Source organism: Pollicipes pollicipes, unplaced genomic scaffold (assembly GCF_011947565.3).
Source record: "Pollicipes pollicipes isolate AB1234 unplaced genomic scaffold, Ppol_2.1 Scaffold_4740;HRSCAF=5597_pilon_pilon_pilon, whole genome shotgun sequence".
NCBI classification, from domain to species: domain Eukaryota; kingdom Metazoa; phylum Arthropoda; class Thecostraca; order Pollicipedomorpha; family Pollicipedidae; genus Pollicipes; species Pollicipes pollicipes.
In genome coordinates this window covers 8,255,858-8,270,053 of record NW_023596545.1, presented here as the reverse complement: position 1 = coordinate 8,270,053, position 14,196 = coordinate 8,255,858, and the positions used below count along the sequence as shown (strand labels likewise).

The following is a 14,196-nucleotide window of genomic DNA, read 5'->3' as shown; positions in this document are numbered from 1 at the left end:
GCCAAGCAAGCCTGCAAGCTCGTTTTGTTCTAAGTGTAGTAAGTTGGCAGTTGTGTTTTTTGTTGTCTAAATTCCAGAATAGCTTGCTATGTCACAGACTATGCATCCGAGGTAATATGTGTCCTGGGATTCCTCCACCTGTTTGGCGGGACATTTAAATGCTTATGGTGGTTCCATGATATGCAATGATTGTAAGTCATGCTAAGTCCAAAATGAGAGTTAACCATTGCTTCCATTTGTACAACCCTTCTGTTGCTTCTATCATATTACTACGATCATATCACTATACTGATTAACGACTTCTGAGAAGTTCTTTTCGTACGTCATGGCCAACTCACAGTTTTCCATGGTCACACAGTTGTTACTCACGATGAACTTTTATCTATGAATGACACATGGGTCACCTATAATGACGCATGTAACAGCCACCTCCTTTTCTTGGTGCCAGGCAGATGTGGATTATACTTGTCTTCACATTCTCGCCGATGTGGAGGTATTCGACAAATCTATTGAAAAACTCACTGATCCGAACTTTCAAATTCATCGTAAATCCACCCAAGCCATGCCTTCGCACGTATTTCAAAATGCTCTTGTGTGCCACGATCAACTAACTGCTGCAGAGGTCCGGTCCAGCTGGCCTTGGCGACGGCCTTTCCTGCTGGCTGCGGCCGCCGCCGCCGCCGCAGCCGTGCTGTACGCGCTGCTGCGGCGGCCGGCCGACCTGACTTCCCGCAGCTGGCGCTGATCGAGCCGGGCGCCGGCGACGCCGGCCGGCCCGTGCTGCTCTCGGCCGACGAGCAGCGCCGCGCCGACCGGCTCTTCCAGCAAGAGGGCTTCAACGTGGTGGCCAGCGACAAGGTGCCGTACGTGCGGCGCCTGCCCGACGTTCGGCCCGCTCTGTGAGTGCTCAGCCGACCGCCAGGTGGTGTCCGCTCGCCAGGGGTCTGTGTGTGGGTCCCTCGCGGGTTTGGCCTGAGTTCTCCGTGTTTCACGGGACATCTCTCGCCGCAGAACGCTCCCACGCAGTATGCAAGCATTTGGTCCAAACATGTCAATAAGAAGACTTAGCATGATGTAGAAGTGTTGACAGACCATGTTTTCTTCACATTCTTCGGCTAAGCGGGTTAACTATACCCGTGCGACATGCGTCCTATGGCCCGTGTCCTGGCGTGACATCTGGTGACCCCGCGATCCTGCCGCCGGCCCGCCGGGACCAGGTGCCGTAATCGAGCGTTCGACACTGACCTGCCCAACGCCAGCGTCGTCATCACTTCCACAACGAGGCGTGGTCGGCTCTGCCTGCGCACCGTCCACTCGGTGCTGGCCCGCACGCCCGAGCACCTGATGCACGAGGTTCTCCTGGTGGACGACGCCAGCACTAAAGGTTGGACTGCGTGCCGTGAATGGTGGCGCCGTGGCGGCGGAGACGGCGGGCGATCAACGGTTATGCGTGTTTACTTGTGGCTTGGGAAGAAGTCTAGCTTTTGGCTTCGTACTCTGAGGTTTGCAGTGTGAGGAAGGTGGTTGTTTTGCATCTGGGTCTATGGGGTGGTATCCTCAATGCTGTTTTCCTATTCCAATTCCATGTTTGTTTCAGTCGAGGCCTGCCCTGTCATGAAGTCTGCACTGCCCAGCCACCCCAATTTGTATTTATAATATTTGCGATGCCTTCTGGAGGAACCCTTTGCATCTGACGTCATTTTGGGATCCTGTAAGGGATATGTGCGATAATATGGCAGCAAGCCGGGATTCTCTCATCATGGGGCGAAGGCTGATGCTGGATCCCAGCTATATTTTCTAGAATGACGGAAACCCCCAGTGAATAACGTCGCGAAATTGAACATGTATTTTTTTTGCTGTTTTCTTTTTGTGCCACCTTGAAATGATCATTGGCTGTGGAAAGGGAAAAGAGGTCATTGGCCTAGCCTCCCATGGGCTTGCATTACACCAGATTGATAATTTTGATACTTTTTCACTGAACCACTCAAAACACAAAATTGACATGTGGTGCTTTACAGCAATGGCTATTGCTAATGCTATTATGCCTATTGCAGCATGTAGCAGTATTGGTGTGACAATGCATGTTGTGCCTCTTTGGACTGAAAAGGGCTGTGATCTGCTTTGCGAACTCGTAAGTTTTGTATCATTGATTTGTTATCGCCACAGTTGATCTGACACCAGGTTGTCCACTGTCTGTTTTGTTTCATTGCCACCCGGCTCCATTTGGAGCCGGGTGGCAGAGCTAGGGTAGATGACTCACCTGCAGGCACGCACCCGTAACCCTCGCTCGCGCCGCGCCTGCCGACAGCGGAGCTGGGCGTCCAGCTGGAACGCTACGTGGCACAGCGGCTTGCCAACCAAGGTGCGGCTTCTGCGCCTGCACGAGCGTCAGGGCCTGATCAAGGGCCGCCACTGGGGCGCCGAGCGCGCCGGCGGCCAGGTGCTCATCTTCCTGGACTCGCATGTGGAGCCCGGCCAGCAATGGTGAGCCGCCGCCGACGCTGGCCAGCGGCCGTCTCGGAGCGGTCCTGAGTAAGCGCGCCGGCAGACGGTGACGTTTGTGGTGTTGCCGTAAACGGAGAACTTGTTTTCTGATGGCTGTGCTGCATTTGTATGCTAGGTTTACTGGTAGCTATAAACCCAATTATGGTGTATGCAAGGTGTGTTTGTTGATATTGTTTGTATCCGCTTTTTGCGTTTCCTGTTCAACTGAGCTGTGAACGGGCAGCGTTACTGTGCGGCAGTTGCTCTCTAGCAAGTGGGTTTACTGTCGCAGCATGTGTTTGCACGTGCCGCATTGCCTACTCATGTCATGAGATCAGGGGATGATGGCCAAGGCGTGATGACCAACACCCCTTGCGAGCCCCGCGCTGCTGGACGACAGTGGGCCGCCACTGCTCTGACGACGCCGGTCCCCGCCGCCAGGGTGGAGCCGCTGCTGCAGCGCATCAAGGAGGAGCCGCGCGCGCTCGTGTGCCCGGCGATCGACAACATCCGGGACAAGGACTTGGCGTACGAGAGGGCGGAGCGCGTGGCCGGCGGGTTCGCCTGGTCCGGCCACTTCGAATGGATCGACGCAGGCGACGCCGACGGCCGGCCGCCAGCTGACGAGGCGGCGCCGGTCAGGTCAGAGCCGGGGGCGCCGGGGGCGAACAGGACACTGCCAGGGGACAGAGGGGTGGCAAGGTCGTGCGTACTGATGAGAGGGTACATAACGGCCAGAGCGTACGATGGGAGGTCAGGTCGTGAAAAAGGGACGCACTGGTGGGTCAAGTTACGGTGGCTGGACGACAGATTATGGTGACATTTAAACGTTGGATATACAGATAGGGTAGAGGTGATTTAGGCCGCAGTTCTGGTAAAACAAAAGCAACAAAACTATCTGGTTGTCGTGTGGAATTCCGACATTTTCGGACTGCAGATCCCTAGTTGGACGCTGTTCTCGTACGAAAATGAGTCGTGGTGAACTCTTGCTGTGGTGACACGAAAGGAGACCGGACGGCCGCAGGACGAGTCTTCATCCCTGCCCTGCTGGGCGGGAAGGAGTGAACAATTCAGGATAGTTCATTGCGCGCCAGTGATCAGTACTTAGCGCGAGGTTTGGTGTTCTTTGTTCGAAATCCCGTTCCACGCGTCTGTCGGAGGAGTCGATCATGCAATAACTTTGCTGCCATCTACGACCTGGTAGTTTTGGCATGTTTTTTTTCTTTTATTTTGCTCCGAATGGCGTGGAGCGATGTACCATAAACGCATGTCGATCTTTCTAAAAATATCGTGTGTAACTATCATAACGTCGCAGGGGGGCCAGTATGCAGTCGCCCCGGCGGTTGTTGACCTGAACGTTTCCGGCGCGGTGAGATTTCACGCGTCAGGTGGTCGCCGAACCCCGGCCGACGCTGACACGCAGAACCGCCATCGTGCACAGCTGCAGCTGCTCCCGACGGCGACCTTTGTCGCCGGGGCGCTCCTCACTCTCCTAAGGCTATTGTCTCGTCTAGTTCGCGGTCCCGCGCAGATGGCCGCGGAAAGTGCGGCACGTCGCCACTGGGTCCTGTCGGCCTCCGGGCTCCCAGTCTCGGCCCGCGCTGCTCGTGTCCCTGCTTCTCTCGGCTCCGAGCTCCAGTCTCGGCCCGCGCTGCTCGTGTCCCTGCTTCTCTCGGCTCCGAGCTCCCGGCTTCCAAGTGTCGTCCCGCGCTGCTCGCGTCCCTCCTCCTCTCGGCTCCGAGCTCCCGGCTTCCAAGTGTCGGCCCGCGCTGCTCGTGGCCCCCCTCCTCTCGGCTCCGAGCTCCCGGCTTCTCAGTGTCGGCCCGCGCTGCTCGCGCCCCTCCTCTCGGCTCCGAGCTCCCGGCTTCTCAGTGTCGGCCGGCGCTGCTCGCGCCCCTCCTACTCTCGGCTCCGGGCTCCCGTCGCAGGCTGACCTTCCCGTCGGCCGGCGCGGGCGCCGGGCGCGCCGTCACGTGACCTTCTGCCGCCGCTGACGAGCGCCGCTGACATTCGGCTGACGGACACGCCCCCGGCCGAAGCTGTCGACGACGCGCAGCGGCGGACCGGTCGACTGCTGCCGCGGGCGGCGCTGGTGCTTGGCCGCTCCGCCCTGCGCTAGCTCGGCTCAGCTCAGCTGTCTGTCAGCTCGGCGGTTGGCTGGAGCGGATCGGACTCACGCGCTGTGTGGAACGGATCCCGGGTCTTCTGCTGCCAGCAGTGGGCGCAGTTCTCACCCACCGCGTGCGCTGGTGCCGAGCCGGAGTAGACAGGACTCTTGCCGCTGCTGGGAATGGATCGGGCGCGCTGTCTTTAGTGACGCTGGTCGGCTGCTCCACTGGGTGTGTGCCTGCCCGTGACCGTGACCAGGGCTCGCGAGGTGCGGACTGCTCTGAGCGGGTTTCATCTGCCGGTCCTCTCCGCTGCCGCCTGACGGGCGTGCGTCTCCGTGCCCCACAATGGGCCTCCTCTCGGCTAAGGTGGGCGCCTTTCTTGTGCTGCTGCTGTCCTCGCTGCTGATGGCCTGATCCCGTTCAAGCTGGCCTCCTGCCTGAAGCGCAGATCGGGTGGCAAGAACCCGCGCTTCGCTGGCGCTATCGTGCCCTGCAGTGTCTCGGAGGCGGCGTTTCTGCTGGCCACCGTGTTCGCGCACATGCTGCCCGAGGGTCGGGAGGCCGTGGGAGAAGGCGCTGGGCAAGCTGGAGTTCCCGCTGGCCGAGGTGCTCGTATGTTGCGGCCTGTTCAGTATCTACCTGCTGGAGGAGCTGGGTATGCTGTGCGCGCGCCGTGATCCGTCGGCTGAGTACAGCACGATGGACGGTGCTGAGGAGGAGGAGGAGGAGACGGCTGAAGACGAGGAGCGGGGTGACCGGGTGCTGTACGACGCGCGCCAGGGCAGCGCCCTGCTGGAGAAGCCGAGCGCGAGTACGGCGCTGTGACGGGGTCGCGCCGCCGTCGCCGACGCTGCCCGCCGCCGCCCGAGTCGCCGCCCAACCTCGGCAGCTTCCGCGTGCTGATCGTGGCCGTGGCGCTGTCGGTGCACTCTGTGTTCGAGGGCATGGCCATCGGGCTCGAGGCCACGGAGGCCAGCACCTGGCTGCTCACCGCCGCCATCGCCACCCACAAGTCCATCATCGCCTTCTGCCTGGGCGAGCAGCTGGCCGCGTCCGTGTCGAGCACGCAGCGGGCGCTGGCCACACTGGCGGCTTTCGTGCTGGCCTCGCCCACGGGGATCGTGCTGGGCACGCTGGTGACCTCTTCCAGCGGCGGCCACATGGCGCTGACGGCTGTGCTGCAGGCGCTGGCCGCCGGCACCATCCTCTACGTGGTCATCTTCGAAATCATTGGTGGCGAACGCGCCAAACCGGGTAGCGGACTAGCCAAGTTGGCCGCTATCCTGGCGGGCTTCAGCTTCATGTTGCTGATGGTGACTGTGGTGCAGGAGCCGGAGGAGGCGCCCATGGCGGACCCGCAGCGCTAGGGGGCGTCGCGCGCGCGTGGAGGAGGGAGATACGGCGGTGGTCTCCGCGCTGACGGCGGCGCGTTGCGTCTCGATGGCCGCCGGGGATACGTCAAGGCGGCGCACGAAACTGCTGCAGCTTGAACATTCGCGTACTGCGGTATAGCAATATGCGATGTCTGGGTATCCCGCTAAAGCGTGACATTTGGGTGGGAGTGAAGTTGGCCGGCGAGTCTCGTCTCGCTTTAGTTTGTGAATCTGGTAATCCGGCCGGGTGTTATAGTATCGCAGTTGTGATGTTGGACTGGTGAAACGCGCGTTGTACACCCAGGTGGATCTTATTTTACCAGTCGTGTCGTGTCCCGGCGTCCGAGTTGAACCGTCGCTGAAGTAAGCACCGGTAAACTTAGGAAACGAATCCCGTGTCGAAATATGGGGAGTTGGCCTCAGTCGACTTCTGATTGTTAGGGCACTTGGTTTGGGGTGACGGCTAGATGAGTGGGTGAGGTTGCCAACTTCGATGGAATGGTTGTCTTAATTGCTGTGTGCCAATGCAAAATACATTGAGGGCACAGTCCATTCACGGACCATCTTCATCATCCTTGCATTATTCAGCCGTGGCTCACCCTGAGCACACCTATCACGAAGTTCGCAGTCAAAACAGGCTGGGGCAGCGTTGCCGAGGAGATCGGGTGACCGGCCCCACTGCCCCCGTCCCGGCTGGCGCTCGTGACGCTCAGTGCTGGCCGCGAGCGGCTGGCCCGGTGAAAGAGTGGGGCCGCTCGCAGGTGGGAGCCCGGTACCAAAGGTCACCGGCTGCATGTCGGGCGAGTGGGGGCCACAAAAGTGACGTGTCGCGTGACGGGCTAGGGGAGGTGCTGTCGTCTGAACACGCCTAATGTCCGCGCGTGTGGATATTCGAAGCGAACTGAGAGCAGTTGCTCCTTTACTACACTTGAGTGTTGCTACACACTTTACTTTACTACACTGTGGGTGGTTTTCCTTTGGCAGTTGGGTGGGGTGGGGAGGGGGAGGGGGCTCCAGCCCTATCTGAGAGGAAAATGGGTCGGGGAGGTTGGCATATTTGGGGGAAAGGTTTGGCCTTCCTCCTAACTCACCCTCCACCTCCCAGCTTTCTGTGGAAGTTTACTCCTTGTGCTAGCGTATCAGGGCTCGCCAGTCCCTAATGGTATGAACGTTGGATAGGGGCTCGATGTTCATTCAGCAATGGTGGCTGTTCATGTCGCATTAGGGTCTTTTTTTCTTTTGCATGGCACAAAACGATTTATATCGACGGGATATTCGTCTGGAACTGCGTGATGGCTTGCATTGCATTGTCTTGCAACCGCAAACATCCTTGATTCCCACCAGACCCTTAACGTTTGAGTGAAAACCGCCTGAAAGAAACCCCTGCTGCTGCTGCGGTGTTTGTCATAGTATCACTGCGTTTTTTCGAGTGTCTTGTACGGAACCTAGTTGTTTAGCTGCGCAGATCTCCGGCGCACGCTGTGCGAGCGCGGCCCTGCTCTCGTGTCCGTGCCGCGCGGCCGGCTGGTGCCGGCGCGGCGAGCGTGACAACCATCACATGGCGTGCGGTGCGTGGCTAGTCGTTGCCGGCGCCCGCCACGCCCCTGACGCGGCGCGCCGTGCCCCGCAGGTCGCCAGTGATGTCCGGATGCCTGTACGCCATGAGCCGCCAGTACTTCTGGCAGCTGGGCGGCTACGACACCGGCATGGACGTTTACGGCGGCGAGAACCTCGAGCTCTCGTTCAGGGTCAGTACGGCGCGGCGGCAGGGTGTTCGGGCGCGCTCACGCCGGCGGCTGCAACTGTGCCATTATTGTTGCAACCGCTGGTCGTGACTTGTTTCCAGCGTTGCCGAAGACTGACGAGTGTTTGCTTATCATCTCAAGATGCCGAGAATCTGAATTCAAGAATTTGATGACCTCAAATTGAAAACCGATGCTGAGAGCCTGAAACCCCTCATGTGGCTAATAATAAGTGCCCCCTGCAAATGAAAAGATAGATAACTAAGTTGTTCAGTGCATTAGCGAGGAACATAATTCACATAAATAAGACAGTAGTATTATCATTATTCCTCAGACAAAAACCAGGGCACACATACACGCACGGCACGCGCACGCATACACGCACGCATACAGGCACACACACAGGCACACACACAGGCACACACACAGGCACACACACAGGCACACACACAGGCACACACCACACACACACAGCACACACAGCACACACAACACACACACCACACACACACACACAACACACACACACACACACACACACACACACACACACACACACCACACACACACACACACACACACACACACACACACACACACACACACACACACCACACCACACACACACACACACACACACACACACACCACACAACACACACACACACACAACACACACACACACCACACACACACACACACACACACCACACCACACACACAACACACACACACACACACACACACACACACACACACCCACACACACACCACACACACACACCACACCACACACACACACACACACACACACACCACACACACACACACACACACACACCACATGCACGCACCGCGTGGGGCTCCGGGACAAGGCTTCCTAATGGGCTTCCCGGTTGTAGGGCCGGGGGAGGACAGATGAACCCGCTCAGTAGCCTATTGCGACTCGTAAAACTACTTGTACTGTCTCCCAGTCTTGAAGAAAATAAAACCCGATTTTTTCACAGTGATTTTGGGGTCTTGGTGAGCTAAAGACAATCCCATTTTTCGTGCTACGGACGACACTTGGGGTCACACCACGTTGACCAGCATTTGGCATATGATGCTCGCTGACTATTTTAAGCGTTTCCTTGTAAGGCAGGCATTTTTGTTGATGAGGCAGATTTTAGTCATTAAAAGCAGCACAGTCGCTGTTACAATTTGTCCCGTTTGTTACTAGTTACCACTACCCAGACGTCTGATAATTATGGGTATCTATTTATTAAAAATTCGTTGAGTGGTTTTTTCATGGGCTCTGTAGGCAGCCCACATCAGAAACATTAGTTTATCAGTCTTCATCTCCATCAGTCTTTTAAGCAGGGGCTTAAATGTTGGGCCAAAAGGTCCACACCGGCCCCGTCCCTTGACACGCGGGTCGGTTGGGGGGGGGGGGGGGGCAGTTCACCAGGTTGATTTTCCAGGTTGATCACCAGGTTTTCCAGGATGATTGCCGAGCCGCGCGGCATGGCGGCACCAATCGTTACATAACTGTTGGCACTTTGAGAGTGATTCTTGCGTATCAAAGAAGTAGATGTACCTGGTAAGGTCCTTGGCTTGTGGCAGGTCAAACTCAGCCCACTACTGCCAGCGAAGACAATTTGTAGGGAATCGTGCAATCTGATACGACAACGAGTGTCGGAGGAAGCCACGCATTTTTGAGATTGAAACAACAATTGCATGCAGGATTACAAAAAAAATCACTGACCTGTGGCCAGGTATGAAGGCCAGACCGAGGTCAGAACTGGTTTTTTGTTACTCGATAGTGTGCTGGGTAGGGTAGTCCCTGGTGCTTATTTTGAACTGAATGTGACAGGGACCGCGTCGAACGTCTTACATGTACTTATTTAAGGTCAGAAAAGGTCACTGATATAAATTGGACCCAGGTCAACATTTTTTTCGGCGGGTACATTGTGCGGCGCAACCCTTTGAAGCTCATTTCAATGCCAAAATTAAAACACTGGTGAACTTGCTTGGTCACCAACGTTAAATAAACACCAGTGACCTTTTGCTTAGAATATTTGTCTTTGTTCACGGTGGTTGCACGAGGAGGTTTGGGGGCATTTTGGACACCGATATCTGGAATTTGACCCGAAGGTCACGACCTAAGAACCTTAATTTCGATCCATTTAAATTCACATGCAGGTTACCCCACCCTGGGACATGTGTTTCTAGCCCTCTTGTAGTGTTGAGATCACAAATGAGCGTTGAATTCACCCTATCCATGCGCGATGCGGTAACTGGCTGGACAGCGCAACGGCGGCTGAATCGGAAGGGACCAGTGACGTCATTGGCCTTTTCTGAGATGCACAGATTCCTCTAGTAGGTTCGTGACAACGCCGAACTCCCCCACGTCAAATTTGCCCCAGTTACTGTCCCGTAGGCCACATTTGTTTTCCACTGTCATGGTGTATGGTGATCATCTAGGGGCTCAGAAGTGGCATATCTCCTGTTCACCAAGAGGTTGCCGTGAGGTTAATCATGTGATCATTACCTCCATTCTTCATCGCCCTGTCGTAGTCAAAAGTAACCTCTACTAGATGATAAGTGATTCCGGGGGTCTTTGGTTATCAAGTCAATGTTTATTGTCGACGGAATTCCTAGTTTCATGATCTGAATGTCTATTGCTCGCGCACGAAACAAGGTGTCGTCGCCGTTTGGATATGCATTTCAGTACACACCGTGCGCCATAATATGCCGCAGGGAAAAAGTGACCTGCTTTGCGCATTTGTTTTTACCATGCAGATAAAAAAACAACATGGACCGTACTGTGTTGTAGCCACCTATTGGTTTCTTAGTGTACTAATAGTTCTGTTAATGCAGTAGTGCCACCTAGTGGTGGCTTATGTAACCTGAAGCGTTGGGTGGGAGATCACGTACGCTATGTTGAGCTGGGGCTTTAATGGACGGTGAAGGCAATGTGGTTTACCATCGGAAAGCCAGATGCATGTCATAAGTATGCCAGACATGTGACTGGTGTGTGACGTGCACTGTCAAGGGACGCCGTGACGTGTTTATAATTCTTGCAAGCCGGAGAACCGGGTGTGGTCAGTTTGGCGACTTCCTTCCCATGCAGCATCTGGCTCCTCATTTGTGATATCTCGGTGACGCACCAGTGTTGAACGTCTGATGAAATGTGATAAATGCAACGTTGCGTTATTGATGTTGCGCAAAACGAGCAAAAGCTGCTAGTCAGTACTCAACGTGGCTGTTTTCATTGATCCACTCGGTGAGCAAATGAGGACGAAGATAGTCGGCGCTGCCGCGCATGCCCTGCAGTCAACTTGGCTATATTGGACCTGTTGCATCTCTCCCTGCATGTGATCAGGGTGACGGATGCCGGGCAGGTGGTCATGGGAGCCAAAAGCTTAAAAGAAACCAAAAACATTCCATTTCGCGACCATTTCGCCAACGCACACTATACGGAAGTCGTCCGCGCAAACTCGCTCAGAATATACGTGCCGCAGATATGTGAAATTATTGCTGAATTGAAAATCGCAGAATCACATGAGAAATGGGAAACCGATACTGAACACCACGACTTCCTCCCTGAGCCCTTTGAAGGCTCTCCCATATGACACCGTCTGGTAATGTAATTCGTCTCCAATTAAGTTGCTCGATGTAAATGCCCTAAGAACAGTGTGTAATACGTTAAAAAGAATATGCTGCACGACGTTTGTGATTTCGACCGAATGTTTACTTTATGTGGGCGTACTGATGGAAGCCCACGGCTGTAATATATGTGCGTTTTTTCTGGATCAATACAATGTGTTATGGACAAGTTATTATTAAAATTATTATTGTTCCCCTCCACACATCAACGTGTTGTTCATCTAATTAGCATTGCCTTATATTTATTGCCGGGCAGAACGAAGCACAGTGCATAGACTGAAGTTTTAAGTTAAAAATGTATTAAATGCACCATGCAATCAAATTCTTAGTTTGCTTTAAACATTTGGCAGCCAGTAATTGAACTTAGCGTGGCGTTGATGCTACGATGGCAAACACGCTTCGATTTTTGAATGATTAGGACATCCGACCCTCTTATCGTCTCTCCTTGCTTTATCCTAAATCATCGCGACGCCCCGTCCATCCGCCAATACGGGGCAGGCTGCACTCGTCGGCCAAGCGTGGGCCAAGGGGCCCCCTACCGCGCGCCCAGCGCACGCTCTGAAGTGTCCCTGCGTGTACTAAAGCTCGGCAGTTGCCCCCCCCCCCCTCCCCCCAAAGCTATGCAGTCCTGCCCCACCGTTATCCAGTCTCCTTAATCCTATAGCCCTGAAGTGATTATTTCTGGCCGAAATGGCTCTAAGCCAAGCAGCTGAATGATGAGAAACAAATGAGGATTAGGCGGTCAAAGTGGGATCTGGTGAAACAGCCTTACCTGTAAGTGACGTTTGGAATGTACAACGTGCAGTCTATGGGGAACGTTTGAGGGAACAAAAATAATTTTGGGAAATTGTGCCGATATGTCCCCCACCCCTCGTGGGTATGTCAGGTGGAGTAGTATTGTACGACGCCATGTTGGCACCTGTGCTGCGCCCACCGATCGGACGCGGCGAACATGTGCGGACTGGCGGTAGGGCGGAATGTGGTGTGTTGACAGTCTGCGCTCCGCTGTCGCCGACAGACGTGGCAGTGCGGCGGTGTGGTGGAGACGCTGCCGTGCTCGCGCGTCGGCCACATCTTCCGTGACTTCCATCCGTACACGTTCCCCTGGAGCGCCAACCCGCTGGCGGCCAACATGGCGCGGATCGCGGCCGTCTGGATGGACGAGTACAGCCGCTACTTCCACCTCCACTACCGGCACACGCACGTGAGGCACCGGGCTCGTTGCCAGTGGGATCGGTAGCGGCCGCGGTAATGGTGTGAGGGTGATTGGCTTGGTGGCTCAGTGAGACTGCATGCGGTGGAAACTGTGCCTGCCCGAAAGTGCTGGTCTGCGTCGACCTGTATGGGTTTTGACGCACGATGATTTGGCTTGGCATGCCTGTAATGTTGAAGTCTTCGTTGTGTGCGCTGGCATTGCTCCGCGCTGACATGTTCGCCGCGGGCCGTTTTCTCCTGCGCCGTGGTTCGCTGACCTGCCGTGACCTCTGTTGACCGGTGACAGCCTCCGGAGGCCGTGTTCTCCCTGCGCCGCGCTTCGCTGACCTGCCGTGAGCTCTGTTGACCGGTGACAGCCCCCGGAAACCGTGTCTCCCTGCGCCGCGGCTCGCTGACCTGCCGTGACCTCTGTTGACCGGTTGCAGCCCCTGGAGGCCGTGTTCTCTTTGCGCCGCGGTTCGCTGACCTGCCGTGACCTCTGTTGACTGGTGGCAGCCTCTGGAGGCCGTGTTCTCCCTGCGCCGCGGCTCGCTGACCTGCCGTGACCTCTGTTGACCGGTGGTAGCCTCCGGAGGCCGTGTTCTCCCCCGCGCCGCGGTTTGCTGACCTGCCGTGACCTCTGTTGACTTTTTGGCAGCCCCCGGAGGCCGGTGACGTCACGTCACGTCTCGAGCTGCGGCGTCGGCTCGGCTGCCGCTCGTTCCGTTGGTACCTGGACAACCGTCTACCCCAACAAGATGCGCCTGGACGAGGACGTGCTCGCCAGCGGCCAGCTACGCTCGCGCGACCGTGCTGAGCTCTGCGTCGACACCCTGGTCATTGAGGACCTGGTGTACCTGGGGCTCAACACCTGCACCGAGCCGCCAGTCTCCGGCCAGGTGCGGCTCCGGCGCCTGGGGGCAGCTATGAAAATGTTCCGTACTAGCCATTGTTATCTGTCTCTGCTGTACCATGTATTTTCGGTTTGATGTCATGTGTCGAGAAAGTTAGACCCGTGCGCCATTGCGCCGCCCTCATCGGGCCTCGGCGGTGCCGCGCCGCAGTACCTGGCGCACAGCTGGGGAGGGGGGGGGGGGGCGAGGTTCGCCGCGAGGACCTGTGCGCCGCCCTCACCGGGCCTCGGCGGTGCCGCGCCGCAGTACCTGGCGCAACAGCTTGGGGAGGGGGGGGGGGCGAGGTTCGCCGCGAGGACCTGTGCGCCGCCCTCATCGGGCCTCGGCGGTGCCGCGCCGCAGTACCTGGCGCACAGCTGGGGAGGGGGGGGGGGGGCGAGGGTTCGCCGCGAGGACCTGTGCGCCGCCCTCACCGGGCCTCGCCGTGCCCTGCTGCAGTACCTGCGCACAGCTGGGGAGGGGGGGGGGCGGAGGTTCGCCGCGAGGACCTGTGCGCCGCCCTCACCGGGCCTCGGCCGTGCCCTGCTGCAGTACCTGGCGCACAGCTGGGGAGGGGGGGGGGCGAGGTTCGCCGCGAGGACCTGGTGCGCCGCCCTCACCGGGCCTCGGCCGTGCCCTGCTGCAGTACCTGGCGCACAGCTGGGGAGGGGGGGGGGGGCGAGGTTCGCCGCGAGGACCTGTGCGCCGCCCTCACCGGGCCTCGGCCGTGCCCTGCTGCAGTACCTGGCGC

At 57.0% G+C, this 14,196-nt stretch overlaps 1 protein-coding gene across 1 annotated transcript; it reads left to right on the top strand.

Annotated features, from left to right (window-relative positions):
- Nucleotides 1-1,290: 1,290 nt before the first annotated feature.
- On the top strand, nt 1,291-13,294 carry LOC119098991 (polypeptide N-acetylgalactosaminyltransferase 11-like; the record flags this gene model as incomplete). The annotated part of the gene is made up of 6 exons (XM_037222038.1): nt 1,291-1,371; nt 2,309-2,484; nt 2,926-3,126; nt 7,599-7,716; nt 12,377-12,562; nt 13,211-13,294. Coding segments are annotated over 6 exons (846 nt in total), but the record flags the coding sequence as incomplete, so codon positions are not given.
- Between the last annotated feature and the right edge of the window lie 902 nt (nt 13,295-14,196).